Source organism: Adiantum capillus-veneris, chromosome 26 (assembly GCF_014529385.1).
Source record: "Adiantum capillus-veneris isolate H3 chromosome 26, ASM1452938v2, whole genome shotgun sequence".
NCBI classification, from domain to species: domain Eukaryota; kingdom Viridiplantae; phylum Streptophyta; class Polypodiopsida; order Polypodiales; family Pteridaceae; genus Adiantum; species Adiantum capillus-veneris.
This window is the reverse complement of record NC_140956.1, coordinates 132,013,488-132,034,315: the sequence shown is the minus strand read 5'-3', so window position 1 is coordinate 132,034,315 and position 20,828 is coordinate 132,013,488. Positions and strand designations below refer to the sequence as shown.

At 44.0% G+C, this 20,828-nt stretch overlaps 1 protein-coding gene and 1 pseudogene across 1 annotated transcript; both read right to left on the bottom strand.

The window, feature by feature from the left end:
- Positions 1–1,877: 1,877 nt before the first annotated feature.
- On the bottom strand, positions 1,878–7,525 carry LOC147424226 (uncharacterized). Its single transcript, XM_086501831.1, has 3 exons — positions 7,421–7,525; positions 2,431–2,502; positions 1,878–2,102 (listed from the first exon to the last, which is right to left on the bottom strand). The coding sequence occupies exons 1-3, from the start codon at positions 7,523–7,525 to the stop codon at positions 1,878–1,880; spliced, it is 402 nt and encodes a 133-aa protein (XP_086357957.1).
- A 9,536-nt stretch (positions 7,526–17,061) lies between these two features.
- On the bottom strand, positions 17,062–17,632 carry LOC147424225 (uncharacterized; annotated as a pseudogene).
- Positions 17,633–20,828: the final 3,196 nt, after the last annotated feature.

Genomic DNA, 20,828 nt, shown 5'->3' with positions numbered 1-20,828 from the left:
AATGCTGGTACTAGGACTTCTCACGCACCCTCCAGGTCAAAGGGCAAACAAAAGACGGTCCAATGGAAGGATACTGGGTAGTTCCATCTCAGAATTCAGTGGTGACTTTTCTCCTCAGCAGGCATGTGGAGATGAGAGCTCTACCTTGGACTGATGAGAGCTCCACCTTGGCCTTTTCAGCTGCCTACTTGCAATCTTTGTATGGCCATTCTGTCAGTGGTGGTCAATCAGTGGTGGTCGAGCCGGATTCCCAACATCAGAACCAGACGGTGGATTTTTCAGTCTCACATCAGAATCAGACAGGGGAATTTTTCAAAAATTTTGGAATCTTGCCAAAATTCAAGAAAGAAGGGAAGGATGTAGATGGCTGGATAGTTCACTGTGTGGGAACGTCTTCTTAAGAGATGGGCAGTGAATTACTTAGTAATTACTATGGTAATTACTACAGTAAACCCGAAGTGTATAAATAGGGCCCATTACATTGTGATCGGGTTGGCAATTATTATCATTTGGGTTAGCGCCTTGGCTGTACTTGTACTTGAGAATCATTGGCAGTATTGTCGGCTGTACTTTCTCTTTGTAAATCATATTCGCTGCAAACTTGATCTATAATTCCAATCATGGCATATTTTAGTTATACTTACTTCTTATCCAGTCTTCTGAATCTGAATTTGAATCTGAACCTTATTTTCAGTACATAAGTCTGATTCTTATTTCAGTATCCACATTCTAGTCTAGTTTTTGATTCCTGTCCAGTCTACTATCTGAAATCTCCCTACACTAGAAGCTGAAATCTTCCAACAGTGGAATTAGCTGTCTCAAGAGATCAGCTCCAATTCCAGAGAACATGATGGGGTAGGAGCAGTTGTGAAAAGGGCACTTACACACGAGCAGCTGAAGAGCAATGGAGCTACGCTCAAATGTGCAGCTGTTGTTGTGCAATTTCTTTGTCAGCATTTGTCCGATGGGTCCATTGCTCACTACCCTTCCAAGCATAGGTAGGTAGAGCATGTGTTTTGGATGGTTGGGGTAGTGTGTTTGAAGCAGGGTTGCACATTTTGAAAGGCCTCTATTATAAGCAGCTCGATGATTATTTTTTTTGCAGAAACACAGTCTTCATGTACTCCCATCTTGTCAGGTGTATAAAAATCCCACTAACAGTAGTCCAGGGTGCTAGGGGATTGTATACGATCTCGTCGGAGGTCTTTGAATCTGTATACAATAGCATGCCATGGCAAATGTAATTTTAGTCGTTTGGTTTTTATATGAGCAAACAAGTCTTGGCATTCTATTCATATGGTCTACATGCGTTGCTAGTCAGTTATGCAGGGTTAATAGGTACAATTTTTTACCATTCGCTGCCAAATCTACAAGCAATTTGATGTTTATGTACTCAAAATTAAGACCAGAACTTAATAAGCTTTGCACGAAAGGAAACAGTGCAATGTCGCATAAAGCCAGATTTTGTATAATGTACTCAACATAAGAGTGGAACTTACTAACCTTCTCAGGAAAAAAACAGTACATGGTCGCTTTGAGCGATGAATTATATTACAGATTTTTGCAATGAGCAAGAACCATAAAAAAGTATGGTGTTACAAATAGGATGACCAGAGGCGATTCTCTAAATATGCACAGAAGCTACATCCACTAGCTGTTACAAAAAGCAGGCTATCAAAACATCAGAGGCAATCCACCAATATGCCCAAGCGTGTCTATCCATGCCGTTTATGAAAAACCGTATCCCACACCACCTTGTAGGCCTCCTTTTGCTCTAGGCAATCCCCCACTTTGTTAGATGCCTCCCCTTGAATCTGCTCAGAGGTCTTCTTTTCAATTTCACCCCATCTAACATGATGGCAGCACTCTAGGCTTCTCTATCCATGCAACTCTATAAGATCCTTAACAACCAAGTCCTCTTCACTGCCCCAGGTGCCAAACACATCTCCTCCTCCAGTAACAAAGTGCATTCTATCCCTTGCCTTCAAGTACTTATACAACCATGGGGCAATCTTATGTGTAAGGAATGGCCTTCGAGTTGTATCGTTAGGCGAGCCAAACGCCGGCACAATGCAGCAATTTCCATAAAAATTAAATATACACTTGTACAAACTGTCATCAAGCAGTAGAGTATTGTGTGGACCAAACTGATCATTATACCTGTTTCAGAAATCATTGAGGTGCTTGAAGAAAATGGGTTTTTTGCCCTTGATTTTGTGATTATGAAGCACATCACAGGAAGTTTGTGCAATGAACCATGCTACGAGTCCTCGTAAACCTAGAAAGCAGTCACGGAAACGCTTTACAACGTTATGTTCCATGGCTGAGCTCCAAATGAAGACATTGAAATGGGTTGCTGCCCACAATAAGAACTGCCCTGCATTGGGCCGCACAAGGAAGAAAATCCTTCTTTGGCCTCTCCTCTAGTACCTGATCATATTGTAGATTCCATGTAGGGAAGAACATATCTTCTTCCAGATCCACTTTATGAATCAAAAGACACTACAAGAGGTACTTAATAGTAGCGACGCTCATAGTACGGCACTCAAATGTGAAAAACCACGGCGTCGCTATGAGCGTCACTAAGTTACATGTAACTTAGCGACACTCATAGCGACGCCTATAGTGACGCAGTCAGGGATTTAAAAAATAACCGAGAGCGTCCAAAAACTCAGATCTCAGATCTAAGTTTTCAGCACGCGCTCAAGCAAGCAAGGTAACGCGTGCTCTCCCTCTCTCTCTCTCTCTCTTTCTTCTCCACACACGCGCACACACACACACACACGAGGAGAGGAAGGAGAGCCAGGTATGCTCCTTTCCTCTCCTCACTCTCATGTTCCCTTCCCCTCTTTCTCTCTCCCTCTCTCTCTCTCTCTCACACACACACACATTGTGTTTTTGAGAGAGAGAGAGAGAGAGAGAGAGAGAGAGAGAGAGCACAAGCATAAACAAAAAACGCACACACACATGCATAAACAAAGAATGCACACACACATTGAGAGAGGAAAAAGAGAGAGAGAGCATGCATAAACCAAAAACGCACACACACATGCATAAACAAAGAATGCACACACACATTGAGAGAGAGAGAGAGAGAGAGAGAGAGAGAGAGAGAGAGAGAGAGAGAGAGAGAGAGAGAGAGAAGAAGAAGCAGAAGAAGAGAGTCTTAACATTGTAGGAAACTATCCCAAGAGACCTTAAAGATCTAGTCGACGGGAGTTGAACTCAAGACCTGTTATTCATGAGGGAAATGGCATAACCAATCTATCACACTTTGGTGATAGGAAAAGTTATACCATTTTTCTCCTTTTTTTATTGGCGTGCACACACACCCACACACACACACCCGAGAAGAAGAGAGTTTAATTTAACGTCGTAGGAAACTAATTAAAGAGAACTAAAGATCTAGCCGACGAGGAGTTGAACTCAAAACCTGTTATTCAAGAGGGAAATGGCATAACCAATCTACCACACTTGGGTGATAGAAAGGTTATACCATTTTTCTCTTTTTATTGGCACACACACACACCCACCCACCCACACACACACACACACACACACACACACACACACAAGAAGAAGAGAGTTTTAATGTCGTAGGAAACTATTCCAAAAGACGTTAAAGATTAGGTTAGATGTAGACTTACGTTAAATTAGATTTTTGTTTATTTAAGTTAAATTAGATTAAATTTAGGTTTATTTTTAGTTAGATTTACGTTTGATTAGATTTAGATTTATTTAGGTTTATTTACATTAGATTTAAATTTACGTTATATTAGATTAGATTTAGGTTTATTTACGTTATTTACCTGTTATTGAAGAGGGAAATGGCATAACCAATCTACCACACTTGGGTGATAGAAAGGTTATACCATTTTTCTATTTTTATCGTTTAAGATAAGGTTAGATTTAGATTTATGTTATATTAAATTTAGGTTTATTTAAGTTAGATTAGACTAGATTTATGTTTACTTTGAGTACACCGAAGGATTATACTGCCTACGCGTTTGAGAGTGGCCGGCGTCTCGGTCACTGCGTCGGAGATGCTTAGGAGTGACTCGAACATTGCGCCGGGGTCACCTAGAGGCTTGGATGATGAGCATTCATTGGAAAGGGTTGCTATAGTTCACGGGAGGGACATGCCAAAGTGATACGTCTACCTCATCAATCGTATGTACGATGAGACCATTATGACCCCTGAGGGGAAGCAAGTGATGGGCCGCATACAACAATTGTGTAGATGTGAATGGGCCTCACATATACAAATACTTCAATGCAAGAGTTTAATACTAGCTTTGATGGGTAGCTTTGGAAATCCCATAAGGGAAATCTCACTATACGTGTATAGAATCACAAGAGGTCAGTACAAGACTTATTTTCAACGTAGGTTCTTGCCTACATAAATGTCTTATCTTCTAGGAGTGGGCCTATGAAATGTTTTAAGGAGGATAATTATAGGCAAAAAGGAGCAACACTGTTTTGTTTATTTTTTATTTTTGGGAGGAGGGGGGGCTTTCTAGCTTCGCCAGGACACAAAAGAAATATTTTTAATTAATGGACAAAAGACACTCTTACAAGACTTTTTATAGGAAGATTCTTTAGAGAAAGGCCACTTTTTGTGGAGAAGGTTTGAAGGGGAGAAAAATGTGGCTTTTTTGTTATTGCATATATATATATATATATATATATATATATATATATATATATATATATATATTTATTCCTCTGCTTCCTTGCATCAAGCATTTCTTCGAATGTAAGTCCATAGCCGCCCTAGCATCATGGCATGAGGAGAATAAATCTTCGGATGGTGTGCTACAGATTCCTGCAGATTGCGCAGCCTGGAAACATATAGATGGAACATGGTTGGATTTTGCTAGGGAAGCTCGAAATTTGCGCTTAGGCCTGGCTATGGATGGCATAAATCCATTTGGTCAAAGATAAACATCTTACAATGTATGGCCCGTTGTCATCTGTATGCGAGGATGAGAGAGAGATCTCTTAAAGCCATACATATTGTATTTGAACAATTTTGCTACGTTTTGTAAAAACGTTGGCTCTCTAAGTACCTTCCATGTTGTATAACGCTCTTTTGATTTTGCGCTCACATCCTGGGCAATCCATGGCCACATGCAGCTCCACCACTTGGTTTTTCGACTGCAAGATTTGATTGTGTGCGCTCTCTCTCTCTCTCTCTCTCTCTCTCTCTCTCTCTCTTTTGATTGAAAATTCTAAGTTATCGACTTGCCTCTTCCATCACTCAAGTTGAATAGAAGAAGAACGCGTCATTGCGTCATTGTATTTAATGGTCTTTGCGTCCACTCCAGGTACGTATGCTCTAGGTATGTTCTCACAAGAAGGGACGACGAGCACCTCCTTCTCTCTCTCTCTCTCTCTCTCTCTCTCTCTCCCTCCCTATCTACTTTTCCATGTTTTCTACTCCATTAATTCAATATTAAGTTTAAATGTTCGTGTGTTTAATGCAGGTATGAATGTTGAGGAGTTTCTTTCTTCTTTGTCACCCCAACAAAGATAGTGGTACGTGGAGCATCATGGCTCTGGCGCACCATCGCGCGTTCCTACTCCATCCACATCTCCCTCTGTTTCGGAGCATTCAACGCGCTCCAAATCTTCGGTGTCGACGAGACGATCTTCACACTCGTCTAGGCGCTGGCGGTTGTTGTGTGGATGCCGCCATCGATGCTTCGACACTGCCTCGTGTTCGACGAGGCTCTTTACCCTCCCCTTCTTTTCTCATCCCGACACCAGCCACGACATTGCCATCGACACAAGGTTTTGCACGGCTGACTGCCGTTCCCCATAGCTACACACCACTAGCTACTCCTCCAGGAGTCACTCCAGTGGACACTCCTCTTTCGGGGCTCAGACTCCAGTGGAGACACCTGACGTTCGTACCCCCATTGACACGGCGCTAGAGACCCCCGCCGGGACACCCATGTTCACGCGTCAGCGGCGAGAGGGCTTGCCTTACTCCGTCGACTTCAACGGCGGCATCATCTTGGATGATGAAGGCAAGAAGGTGATTTTGCGCATGCGCGGTCTTTGCTCTCAGGTGTTTAGACACTACATACTAAATACCTGGAGTGAAGTACCGAATGATTTAAAAGACAAAGTCATCAACATGCTTCACGATGAGTTTCCCATTCCAACACGGGATGACCGCTTTAATGAAGACGTGATGAAGGTTCGAATGCGCGAATACTACAAGCACAAGCGTTCCGAAGTGCAAAAAGCAATCAAGCATGGGTGAAACAGACCAGATTGGCTGGCCAAAGAAGATTGGAAGAATGCGAATAAAGCAGCGCGTGAGAATCCCGACAAGTGGAAGCAACAAAAGGAGGCAGTCAGAGTGCGAGTAGAGGCAGGGAGCTCGCACCACTTGGGGAGCGGCAAGTGGGCATCATTTAAGGCCGATTTTGTAAGTGTTTTCGCATTGCTCTCTATGTTTGATAGTTTAGGGTTTATGGGTTTTTAAATTCTAACATAATGGATTCTTTGTATGTTTTGACAATGGTCGATGACAGGACGTGATCCCACACCGTACGAACGTGAGTACGCAGGCAGGAAGGGCTTAAACGCCCTTATGGACATTCTGAGTTCTCGCGGCGGCATGGTTAGTATTGGGGTTTATTCTTTTCTATTTGTTGTATTGTTTTATAAACATGGCTATATGTTTATACTTACAAAAAGATATCTTATTGTTTTTTTTTTTTTTGTAGAATCCGACAAATACGCCTCTTGGACGCGATGAGATGTCTGATTAGATGACCTCAATTTAGCCATAGCTAGATAGCATTAGTTTCTTTTTGTCATAGCTTATGTATCATGAGACAACTTTTATACGTCTTTTTGAAAACCATGTATATTTTTTAAATAATGACAATGGTTTGTAACTATTACATTTGCAAAGTTTAACAATCAAGTGATTTTGCCTATGTGTACAATTGTCATTGATTTACTTTCATCAATTCACGCTTGTCAGTTTTGTATCTTTATTTTGCAAACAATATGTACTATGGATGATGGAGTTAATAATTATATTGTCTATATCTACCTTTGCACTTTTTTTCAAAGGTGAATCAATTAATGGAACATTCAATATGGTTGATGGGTGGCAGGGCATTCAAAGCCCTATCACCAAAAAAACTTCCTCTCGGACATCGCTATGAATGTCGCTATATAAGGCTCTGTAGCATCGCTATAGATGGCTCTACAGCGTCGCTATAATCGTCGCTATAGGCATCGCTATATAGCGATGTTTATAGCGGCGCATATAGCGACTGTCATAACGACGCTTATAGCGACGTCCCCGTATCGACGCTGGTAGCGACGCTCCTAGCGACACCGGGAGTTATAAAAACCGAGTGTATTTCCGTCGCTAAAAGCATCACAAGAGCACACAACTTCTTGTAGTGAGACCATTCATATCCAAAATAAGAGGCCGAGGATCATTCTGCACACTTTCTGGAACAACATGATAATCCTCCTCAGCTGATGTAAGCATCTTGCTCGGATCCTTGCAATTTGGGAAAGCTCATGAACATGAGCTGGATGCATACACATGTGCCAACCTGATGTGGTACATCCGCTTGAGCACCATGTATTGTCTCCACCTTTTAAACGGGTGATCTATCACAAGTTTTTTTGGCCTTCACTTGGGCTTTGTTTCTGATGGTGGACATACTACTTAGCATCAACATCAATTCCTTATGAATTACTGCATACACAAGACTGTCTACATAAGTTAACTAATTGCGAGGAAAAACAACAAAATATTTGCAAAAACAACTTGGAATAGCATTCATATTATGGCCTTGAAACAGAAAAGTTTACAAAGATGCATCAGGGGACAATAGACCAGCACCATGATCTTGGCTGGTGGTATTAGGTTGATCAGGCAAAGGGCTTGCTTGATGAACTTGCTATAGAGCAGGTACACTGCCATCAACACTACCATCAACGCTCACACGATGAGCAAGGACTTCATTGTTTAGGCTTGCATCAACAACTGTATAAGGAGCAGGCACGGTACCATCAATGCTCACATGATGAACAGGGACTTCATTGTTTAGGCTTGCATCAGCAAGTGTATCAGGAGCAGGGCCTTTAGCACCAACCATTGTTAGGTCAATTACCTGAGGTAGAGTAGGGTCTTCGCTAGCATCCTTTGCATGCCTTTCTATTTTAACATCTGGGCAAGGGATTTCACCACCACTCCTAACATCTGGAGGAGTTTTGTTGAACAGAGTTTTCTTCATCCTCTTGGATGGTCACTTTGCTAACCCTTGCCTCTTTCTTTTAGATTCTACCAACATGTTCTCCAGAGTGTCTCCACAATCTTTATTGATAGGAGATTTTGCATGTTGCTATGCCATCAGTAAGTGCTCCAAAAAGACAAAAAAGCTCAACCACGTGTAAGTGGGATGACACTAAATTTACTAAGGCATACCTTTCTGCATCAATGTATCACTATTTGTATCTTCATCGTCAGCTCCGTGTGCAATTACGGACCTTCTTGTCAACCTCCTAGACATACTTTGCCCATGCTTACCACCTCTTGCAAGCTTTCCCTATTTTACCTTGTCCTCTATGTCTCCAATTGTTGCCTCTGGAACATCATCAGGTGTCTCAAAGATCCCTGGAGCTGCAATGGAAGATGTGGTTAAACTAGAAGTACCTTCAAAGCTACTTAATAGCTATCTAGAAGTTGGCTAATAACAGAATATTAACTGGCTAACAGCTGTCATACACCACCTAAAACTCTATAATACTTTGCCAACAACATGTAGCCATAGCATGGCTGGAGAGGTACACAACTTGAAACTTAGCAAGAAACTCTCAGACCTGACCTTTGCTTTGAAGACCATCTTTTGGACTTGTGGAGCCGCCCGCAGCAACGTCACAAGTACTACTTTTTTTTATTACTGGTAGTTGTGAATTCTTGAAGGGGATGCAAGAAGACTTTTTTGGGGATTCTCCCTAACAATCAGAGCCGACTGTGAATCCTGCTGACTGCATTGTATCTCCACTAGATGTCTTTGCTGGTGTGAACATACATGTGGTTGGAACACAATCAGCTGTTGTTACAAAAATATGCCAAGCAGCAATTAAAAAAGGAATTCAACCTTTTGGAAACAAAGTCAAACTTTTCAACAAATTATTGGACAGCTTTTGGTTGCTAACAACTATAAATACTTGCTGCATAGTGAACGAGAAAAGATTTACCACACACAGCTATTGATAGCTGGCCAAATAGCTATTGTCTTCCATAGCTATTGGGTTGGGTAATAGCTATTTGGAAGTCAAGCAAACCCAAATAGCTATTACCCAACCCAATAGCTATCAATAGCTGTGTGTGTTGGGTCAAGCAGCTATTGATAGCTGGCCAAATAGCTACTAGCAGCTGATAGCTCTCAAAACCAGGCAAATAGCTTTGACCTAATAGCTATGGCAGGCAATAGCTAACTAATAGCTGGTTATAAGCACTATCAAGAAAATATTAATAACAGCTTCAGATGGCTACTTCCAACTAATAGGTCTCCAAAATTGGCAAAAAGCTATTACCCACTAGCTGTGGAAGACAGTAGCTGTGATCAATAGCTCCTTCCAGCTAATAGCTCTCCAACCCTGCAAAATAGCTATCACCAACTAGCTGTGGAAAATAGGTATCATCCAATAGCTAACTCATAGCTGATTAAAAGCTCTATCACACAGATATTAATAATAGGTCAAATATGTACTACCAGCTAATAGGCCATCACCCACTAGCTATGGCAGACGATGAAGAGGGGGAATGGGAACACACCCGACACACACGCAATGGCCCCTATATAGCTTAGGGTATTCATAGCACCCCTATCCTCTTGAAAAACACCTTCAAAACAAGTAACTCACACTAATAGGGCCTCGCTTGCACTTTGCCCAACCCACACACAACCTGCACAGTTGCTAGACAGCGATCACATCGATCTTGCCCGCTTCCAACTCTTCCACAACTCAACACCTCTCTCTCTTTCTCTCTCACACACACAGGGGGCCCGGGGGGCGCACACGCTCACACACACCGGCACCACACACCTTGGAGACGAGCAAAAAAGAAAGGGGGGAAGAGGGGCAAAACGACGCCAAAATCAACAATGACAGCTTCTCCTTCAAACCAGAAACCATGTACAAACTCCATGAACCGTGCTCAAGGCTACACCATGGCCATTGCCGCTTCATACAGAGGGGCACACACCTCCCTCCAAACTCAAGTACGTCGGCACGCACTTCGACAGCAAATCCATCACAGCCTTCGCTCGCATAGTGGCTCCTCTTTGCGGAAACCCTCGCTGGCTCCCTCTTCTTCCGAGCCCTCGTGCTCTCGAATCGCTTCACAGACCACACTTCACCATCGTGTGTCGGCTCCGATTGTCGAGCACACCCGAAAGCCCCTTCTCTTTCTCCTCCTCTCCTGAAGCCAAAGGAAAAAAAGAAAAACCTGCCCTATCGAAAACGCTGCCTCTTTTTTTTTTCTTCCTCTTCTCTTTTGAAAGCAAAGAAAAAAAACTTCTTTTTTTGGGCAGTAACGCCCTGGCGCCACTACCTTTGGGCTCTTTTCCTTACTCAAGCTTATCCTTTTACACTTAGTCTTCAACTTCACTTTTTTCCTACTTTCCCCTTTGAGTCTAGCCACTCTTTTCTTTTACCTTTACAAAACAAGGAAACCTCAAGTATTTGATTCATGTTCCGTCGGTGCTCCGTGTGCCCGGGCTCGCCCAATAAGTTTTCCGATCATGCCACCTGGGAGATTCACCTCTCGGCTTCACATCATGATGCCTCGACGGCCTCAAACGGCGTGTCCCAAACATAAAAAAAAGCATCTGACCATCCACGTTCGCTACGAACTATCGACCTCGACTAAGCATATCTCCATGCTCTAGACTCCGATTCAGGTGTCGTCGACTTCGACTAGCATCATATGTTGCATGCTACCCACCAAACACCTGGCGAGCTCGAGAAAACACCAAATTGCGCATTTCCCAATGCGGCTCCCAAACACCTCGAAACTGGCCCCTACCAAAACTTGATTGTCCATAACTTTCCATCCAGAAGCCCGATTCTCAATCCGAAAAGACCTGCGTGCTACACAACTCGAGGACTTCCCATGTATCATTTCACACCCACCTTGACCAACCACCTGTGCCCGCCCAATCCGGTGAGGATCTGCAAACGCATCCCACTTTAACTTGCCATATCTCGCACATCCGGGCTCCGTTTGACGAGCTGTCTGGACGAGCTTCTAGAGCATCTCAAATAATACATTCCAGAACACTGACTCAACATTCCGGGCACCTTTACCTGCTATTCCACCTGGACCATTCTGGGGCCTTTTTGGCCTAAAAAAACCACATTAAGGATACATTTTCGCTGCCACTGTCCTGCTGAGGTCTCCCACACTAGCTTTAGCCCTTTGCCATACACATGCTAGCACCCTTTGCACTGCATAGCACACTTCCCAATGCAGACCAACTTTGGTCACACCATCATTGCCCACCCCGTTGTTGAACATTTACGTTCAACCACAAACATGCTTATCGCACTAAAAAAACTACCACACCCAAACAAACTCTCTGCACGTCACAAAACCACCTATCATATGTACAAAACCTGGCATTTGCTACCCGCTGCCTTTGTTCATGCGGGTTGCCCAACCCCCTGCTTTACCTGCCATCATCCGCCTAGATCAAACACCTGACATTGATCACGTCCATCCACCTGTAACATGCTCACATAGTGCCGCACCAAGGCATCTAGCCAACAATCCATATAAGTTGTTCTCGCCATGGTTCCATTGCTCCAAGCATCCATAGGCATATTGTCCACTTCCCAAAAAACACCACCAAAAGCATCACGACTCTCCGAGTGTACATCATCATTCACATTGAACATACCATGTCCTCCCTCCCAACCATATAACGCAAGATCCTTCTCAAGCAAATCTTGTACCTGCTCGACAGCCCACTGCACAGCTGTGTTTATCAGCATTCCCTTCAACCACCATATGAAAACTTCCTTTGATAGCTCGGACAAGTCCACACCCTTGGACTTATCTTCATGCTCAAAAGGACCACTCCGCTTAGTGGGCAACTTTTTCAACATTGGCACCTTGGTCACCATCGCTTCCGTACTCACCCCCATACCTGCCTCTGTCGACACCACCATAGCAGCAGCAGACTTTTGCTCTCCCAAAGAAACCTCCACCTGTAGAGGGACAGACCCTCGTATCACCTGTATTCTGGTTAAAGCTTTCCCAGCAAGCACTTGTGTCTCTTCATCCATCTCACCCACCGGGTCATCAAACCCCCAATCAACCTCATCATCCAAGCATACCTGCTCAAAAGCACCCATATCCAAGGCATCTCTCGTGCAATCCATGTCTAGATGGAGCTGCTCTTCTTCTTTATGAGCGTCCAATATCTCTTGCATGCCATCTTCCTCAACCCGTTCTTCTTTCTTAGCCACAACAACACTCTCCTTCTTGGGAAACCCTTGTATCTGTTGTACAATCAAAGCACCTTCCACAGCTACCTTGATGAGCATCGTCATTAGCATGGTGCCGCATAGCACCCTCACTGGCATGTCGTCGCTCTCAAGCTCCGACACTCTTCTTTGCTCTTCATTCATAGTGGCAACCACCACATCCTCATGCATATAACAGGGTTACCTTACCTTTACCAGCATCGACTCTTCGGATTTTGTCTCCGAGCTTGTATCTCTATCCTCCTCTCTTGTTTTCCAGAAGCTTGAGCTTGTAGCCTCATCATCTTCACCATAGGCCGATTCAATATCATCATCATCATCCTCTAGCTGCTCCACAAAAGCTGGACCATCGTCGTGCCCACTTTCATCATTCAACCCCAAGATCTCGGAACCTACCATCTGGCCACGATCTATTACCCTTTCATACAAGCACTCCACGAGAATAGGCTCCACCTCTTCAAGTTGTACTGGACACTTGGTATCTGCTAACTCCTCTACACACAAGCTCTCTTTAACAAAAGGCTCATCTTCACTGATAAGCTTCTCCACAATCGGCATAGACGCTTCACCAACAGGTAATTCCCAAGGAACATAGTCAATCATAGGCCTTACCCTAACAGGCTCCACACTTCGCATCACTGGCATCATCCTCGACGGGCCCATAGAACAAACTGTTGCTTCAACATGCACACAATCTGTAGGCTTTAACAAGCCTAACTCCAGCTTTACTCGGGCAACTCTGACAGCCTCGGCATAAGTCTTTGGCTCTTCAGCATCCACTTTATCTCGAACTCGAGGACACAGGCAAGCTAGGAATTTCTCTAGCTTGAAACCATCCGCATTGACCACTTGGGTGGCAGCAACCAGATCACTCCAACAAGCTTCGAACTTATCAACAAAAGCGTCAAAATTTCCACTTACTTCTTGTCGCAACCCTTTAATCTTTGCATCCGCTTCAACAGCTGACACCACTTTTTGAAACCTGTGTAGAAACGCTCTCGAAAACCAACCCAATCTTGCTTATTTGCAGCTTCCCGGGACCATCAAACCAGGCTTTCGCTTTACCTCGCAGCACCAACGGAACTGTCTCCAGCTTTTCTTCACCACTATACATGTGCAATGAGAGCATAAATAACTCAAAATCTGCCAGCCACTCATCCGCATCTTCATCACCATTGAAAATCGGACCAACACTCTGCCACATCTTTGCTTATAAACACGTCACCAAGGAGCAATCAGTGTGCTCCTCAGTGGGGGCACCAGAAGATGGAGAGGAGGAATGGGGAACACACCCAACACACACGCAATGGCCCCTATATAGCTCAGGGTATTCATAGCACCCCTGTCCTCTCGAAAAACACCTTCAAAACAAGTAACTCACACTAACAAGGCCTCGCCTGCACTTCGCCCAAAGCACACACAACCTACACAGTTGCTAGACAGCGATTACACCGATCTTGCCCGCTTCCAACTCTTCCATAACTCAACACCTCTCTCTTTTTCTCTCTCACACACATAGGGGGCCCGAGGGGTGCACACGCTCACACACACCGGCACCACACACGTTGGAGACGAGCAAAGAAGAAAGGGAGGAAGGGGGGAAAAAGGATGCCAAACCAGAAACCAAGTACAAACTCCATGAATCATGCTCAAGGCTACACCTGAAACCAAGGCTTCTCCTTCAAACCAGAAACCAAGTACAAACTCCATGAACCATGCTCAAGGCTACACCATGGCCATCGCCGCTTCATACAGAGGGGCACACACCTTCCTCCAAACTCAAGTACGTCGGGGCACACATCGACAACAAATCCATCGCGGCCTTCACTCGCATAGTGGCTCCTCTTTGTGGAAACCGTCGTTGGCTCCCTCTTCTTCCGAGCCCTCATGCTCTCGGATCGCTTCACGGACCACACTTCACCATCGTGTGTCGGCTCTGATTGTCGAGCACACCCAAAAGCCCCTTCTCTTTCTCCTCCTCTCCCCAAGCCAAAGGAAAAAAAGAAAAACCTGCCCTGTCGAAAACGTTGCCTCTTTTTTTTTTTCTTCCTCTTCTCTTATGAAAGCAAAGAAAAAAAACTTCTTTTTTTGGGCAGTAACGCCTGGCGCCGCTGCCTTTGGGCTCTTTTTCCTTACTCAAGCTTATCCTTTTACATTTAGTCTTCAACTTCACTTTTTCCCTGCTTTCCCCTTTGAGTCCAGCCACTCTTTTCTTTTACCTTTACAAAACAAGGAAACCTCAAGTATTTGATTCATGTGATGTCGGTGCTCCGTGTGCCCGGGCTCGCCCAATAAGTTTTCCGATCATGCCACCTGGGAGATCCACCTGTCGGCTTCACATCATGATGCCTTGACGGCCTCAAACGGCATGTCCTAAACATAGAAAAAAGCATCCGACCATCCACGTTCGCTACGAACTACTGACCTCGACCAAGCATATCTCCATGCTCCGGACTTCGATTCAGGTGCCGTCGACTTCGACTAGCATCATATGTTGCATGCTACCCACCAAACACCTGGCGAGTTCGAGAAAACACCAAATTGCGCATTTCCCAATGCGGCTCCCAAACGCCTCGAAACTGGCCCTTGCCAAAACTTGATTGTCCATAACTTTCCATCCAGAAGCCCGATTCTCAATCTGAAAAGACATGTGTGCTACACAAATCGAGGACTTCCCATGTATCATTTCACACCCGCCTTGACCAACCACCTGTGCCCACCCAATCCGGAGAGGATCTGCAAACACATCCCACTTCAACTTGCCATATCTCGCACATCCGGGCTCCGTTTGACGAGCTGTCTGGACGAGCTTCTAGAGCATCTCAAATACTACATTCCACAACACTAACTCAGCATTCCACGCACCTTTACCTGCTATTCCATTTGGACCATTCTGGGACCTTTTTGGCGTAAAAACACCACATTAAGCATACATTTCCGCTGCCACTGTCCTGCAGAGGTCTCCCACACTGGCTTTAGCCCTTTGCCATGCACATGCTAGCACCCTTTGCACTGCATAGCACACTTCCCAACGCAGACCAACTTTGGTCGCACCAACGATAGCTACCTAATAGCTGTTCAAAAAGGTGTCTAAGAAGCAACTTTAGCCAAGTTTGGGTCTATAATATCTACTTGCAAGCTATGAAACAACTATTTCTTGTTGCTAACTAGAAATTAGTGGCCACATGGTGATTGACTGTGTATATCTGCACACTATCAATAGCTACTGTACAGCTACGCATGTCAATAGCTACCTCATAGCTGGTCAAAAGCTTCGGGACTAGCAGATATGTAATAGCTAGTACCCAGCTATTAGAGAGCTATTAAATTCTAATAGCTAGGAGTATTGGCCACTAGTGAATGAGAAAGTATTTACTCACACAATTAACAACTATTCTGGATCTATTTAATAAGAGCCAGGTAGCTATTAAAAACTAGTAGCTCTCTCTAAACCTATCACATAGCTATCACCCACTACCTATGGAAGCCATTCGCAAACTAATAGCTGGTTTAAAGATGTATCTAATAGCTTTTGAAAAGCTTGTGATAAGCAGCTATTGATAATTGGACAGTAAGCTATGTTAGTAGCCAATAGCTATCAAATAGCTAACTCATAGTTGTACCTAATACAACTATTGGTTACTAATATAGCTTACTACTAATTACAAGCTATTTGATAGCTTACCACTAATTACAAGCTATTGACATCTATTGGTTACTAATATAATTTACTACTAGTACAGCTATTTGACAGCTATTGGTTACTAATAGAGCTTACTACTAATACTTTTGGTTACTAATACAACTTTTCCTTCCTTTGGAGCTTGAGTAATCAGAATTGGGAACATACATATTGAAGTAACTTTTTCTTTTGCCACGGACGTTGTCTCTGCACCAAACATCTTCTTCACCGAAGCATGGATCTCTACGCCGCATCCCGGTGCCAAGCAGGAATCACTCAGTGTGGAGAAAGTTGTGAAACAAAAATTGTGATAGGCGTGTTGGCATGGTAGCATGCAAACACCCACCAGTATTTTATCATGAAGTTCCAACCCACAGGTTGTGCACGGCTCGTCAATAAATATAATGTCTCCACGTACATTTGGCATGATTGGAGGTGATGGAGAGAATCCAGGTGCTTTGCCCTATTGCAATTGTAAAATTGCACTGCCAACAAAAGCCTCCTGATTTTTGAGTTTTGCCAAGAGCACATTCTTTTGTTGCAGCCTCTCTTGTATCGGACAAAAAAATTCAACAGAACTGTTCAAACACAAAATAAGAGGAACAACAGTATCTTCTTGGTGTTTACAAATCAACCTATATGGATGCAACATCGTTGTTTTCAGACGTGCCACCCTCTGCGACACCAAGAACACTGAGAACTTGCAAGTTAGTATTGATCACAGCTTGCAACGTCATCACCCTCTCCAACGGCACATTGCCACGAGCCTCAAGCGTGGCTAATTCTTCTCGTGCTTCCCGTAACTGTTTTAAGAAAGTGTCTGCCTTTGACTGAATCTACACTTCCACTTGTGCTTGCTTCATTTCTTTAGAGATCTGCCCTATTTCACTCTCAAGCTGCCTAACTTTAGCTTGTACATCAGACCGCATGATCTCTGCCAACTCTGCATCCTGACTATTTGATGTATCCACACTCGCCTTCGATGTGACTGAGTTACCAATACTAACTTGCATACTGTTTTCCCGTCAGTCATGTGCATCATTACTGTGGACATCTTGTTGGAGAGCCCTTGCTTATGTGCCCCCAGTCGAGTAAATGAGTTCTCAGCCACAACAGCCTAAGCTACATGGTATTTGGACTTGTTGAGAGAAATATCCGCCCTTTGGCAATTTTCAAATGCAAATGCTTTGGCAAACCAGGCAGCACACTCATCGTTTATAGGTAACTCCTGGTAAACCATCTAATACAGCATCATGAATTTATTGTAAAGCTTTGATTGCATGGTTTGAAGCTTCACCTTCTGCCCTTTGGTTCGTAGCACCGTGAACACGGACAACCAGTTTTTCTCTGTAACATCCATAAAGTGTGGGTTCTTAACCCCGTCTAGGCTGAGGTTGTAGACCTCATGGAAGTCTTGTCTTGACATGCAAAGTTTTGTATGTGGGATTCTAGTAAATGGAGGTGGGTTCCACCTGAAATATACATATAAAACCAGTTTTATAATTAAATGACGCATCAAAATAACATTTTTAATCATCATTTCACCACAAGAAGTAACTAATAACAGATAAAATGAAGGATTTTTGCACCAATAACAAATCCTAATGATGAAACAAGACTCTCTGGGTGTAGGTATGTGTGTGTGTGTGTGTGTGTGTTCATATCTATGTCCATGGACATGCATCATGGAACAAAATGAAACTGAAAAAGAAACATACAATGGTCACAGTTGGGTGGCGAAGCTATCGGGACATGAAGTACCTTGTAATGGTAAAACATGTCCAATCAAAGGTGGCAAGCTTGAGACTAAGCTACCCTATTTCAAACATGAAATACTTTCAATTGTGCATGTGTGTGTGTGTGTGTGTGTGTGTGACATAGAAAGAGAGAGAGGGATGGTAGATATTGACCACCCTGCCTCAGAGAGCAAGAGAGAACTTGAGAGACATGCTGCCCTGCTGTGCTGCGTGCCCTGCTGCTATTGCTTCTTGCTTGAGATGAAGAGAAGCTACATGAATGCGCTCAGTGTGCTCAACACCCATGCAAGTACGAGCTTCTCGGACCTCCCTCGCACGTACGAGCTTTGGTGTTTTTTTTCGAGTATTTTTTGAATCCAAAAATTTCAAAGGTGCTAACAGCTAATGACACAGTTATTAAGTGGCTATTAAAAAAGAGCTTTCATCCCATAAAAGTGTACCACCCATTCATGCTTCCACCCAAAGGAGAAGTTCTAGACGGCTCATCAAATGGAGCTGTAGATTGCAAAATAAGGCGGTTTAAAGATGGAGGTGTTTGCAAATCTGATCTGAATAGGGCAGGTGATGTCACGTGGTTGGAGCCAAATTGAAGTTATGGATGCGTAGTGCTTGAATTATGGAGCATGTCGGTCTTTTCAGATTGTCCTTTGGAGTCTTGGATGTCAAGATATTAGCAGAGAAAGTTTCATCAGGGCGAGTTCCATGCCAGTTTGGTCACCTCGGTAGGTGTGTCATTTGAGGTTCTTGCAGCATTGCTATGTAGTGTGGGAAGGCCACAAGAAGTGACAGCACATCAAACGGAGTCCAAATCAAAGAGTTACTACAGGATGAAGTCGGTAGATGGTGACAACTGTGAGAAATCTGATAATTTTTTTGCAAATTTGGGCATGTCGTTCGAGGGCATGGAAAACCCGAAATGAAGGGGGGGTTCATACAGGTCATTGCCACGGCAAGGATATCTTTGACTCATTTTTTGCGGCTTGACGATTGGAGTCCCAGGCAGAGGTTGGCATGGCATTGAATTTAAAGAAGTGAAAAAGTTTCTTTTGAATTTTCAAGGGAATTTTAAGGGCTTTTGGAAGGTGGTCACTCTTTGAAGTGCTAGGTGGTAGTGAAATTATCCTATATGCGGAAAAGGGAGCAGATGGTGCAGGCTGTAAAGCCTAGACGGATGCCATATTGGGGTGTAAATGGAGAGAGCTCTATGGAGCTCATCAGTTTTGGCCTTTGGTTGGAGGCGCTACTGTGGTGGCACGTGTGGCGTTTACTAGCGACCCTGGGTGGCACGCTCGCATGAGTTAGATGATGACATGGTGCCTATGTGAGGCAATGTTCTCGTGCCCTACAGGTCCCTACACTTTTCAAGGAAGCCTTGAGGGCATGGACGGCACCGTTGGTGCCTCACTCAAGGGATGTATCACATAGCGGGATTGGAGTCAAGGACCAATGCCAAAATTAGGACGTCTTCTCATGAAAAGTGGGTGTTGAAAATCTCAAAATAGAAAAATGCCCATATAGGGCAATGTTTTTTTGTGTTTTTTGGGGAGAGCTTTGTATCCTTTGGGAAGGAGAAGAAGAAAGAAGAGTTCGCCATCAAAACCGTGCTGTCAATTTCCCCTCCCCTCCTCTTCTCTACTTGTCTTTGCTTCTTTGATCGAAACCGTGCGTGTGTGTTGCCCTTGGACCGTTTTTTTTCTTGTGGTGTGGTGAAAAGAGAGAGAGAGAGAGAGAGAGAGAGAGAGAGAGAGAGAGAGAGAGAGAGAGAGAGAGAGAGAGAGAGAGAGAGAGAGAGAGTGGTTTTTGGGTGTGTGCAAACAATGCAAGTTGCGTGTGCATTTGTGCTCTTTGATTTGTGTGTGTGCTTGCGTTGCCGTGTTGTGATTGGTGTTTGTGTGTGGAAACGTGAATTTTTTAAGGTGATTATTAGGGGATAGGTGTGTTGTGCAAGACCTGGGCTATTAAGAGACAATTATTTTGGGTTCTGGGTGTTTTCCCACTTCTCGCTTTCCATCTTCTGGTGCCCCCACTGAGGAGCATCTGATTGCTCTTAGAATTTGATCATAGAAGCGTTTTTCATCAGGGAGAGATGGCAACAAGAGGATACGGTCCAGTTTTCACTGGAGAAGAAGATCATGAGGAATGGATGGCCAACTTCAAGCTGTATGTGTTGTCGTTGCATATGTCTATCGAGGATAACAAGATGCAAACAATTCCAATGCTGATGCGAGGGAGAGAAAAGACGTGGTTCTATGATTTGGAAGGTGAATCGAGGTTCATGAGTTGGGTTCCAGGCCCCGTGGCCGGATATGACCGGGCGGGTGTCCAACCAGTTATTTATTGGGTTATAATGAAGAATAAGGAGATAGAGAGTTTATACTCTCTAGCACTGTTAACCCTCACGGCTCATGGACACCCATCACCTACTATGGACGTGTATTATGTATTATTTAGAGTCAGGTACCGAGCTTGTCGGACCAATAGGGAAAGGTAGAGTGATCGCCAATGAGAGGCGCACTTTAACTGGGACATTCAAGGGATTAGTTGGCTAAGCATGGGCGCCCAAGTGTGAATGGGGTGAGCTCCTATAAAAGCAAACTAAACCTAATTTTTACTCATTCTCTCATTTGTGCAATAGAAGAGTGCTCTTGCTCCATCTCCATCTTCTTCTTCTTCACCTCCTTGTGTGTGTGTGTGTGTGAGAGAGAGAGGGAGAGTGTGTGTGCGATCGAGCATTACGAAGGCACGACGGCGGCGAAGCGGTTGAGCGCGGCACGACTGCAGCTTCTTCTTCATGGCGGCGAGGAATCCACCACGAAGGCGAGCGTAAAGCGGTGAGTGACACACCC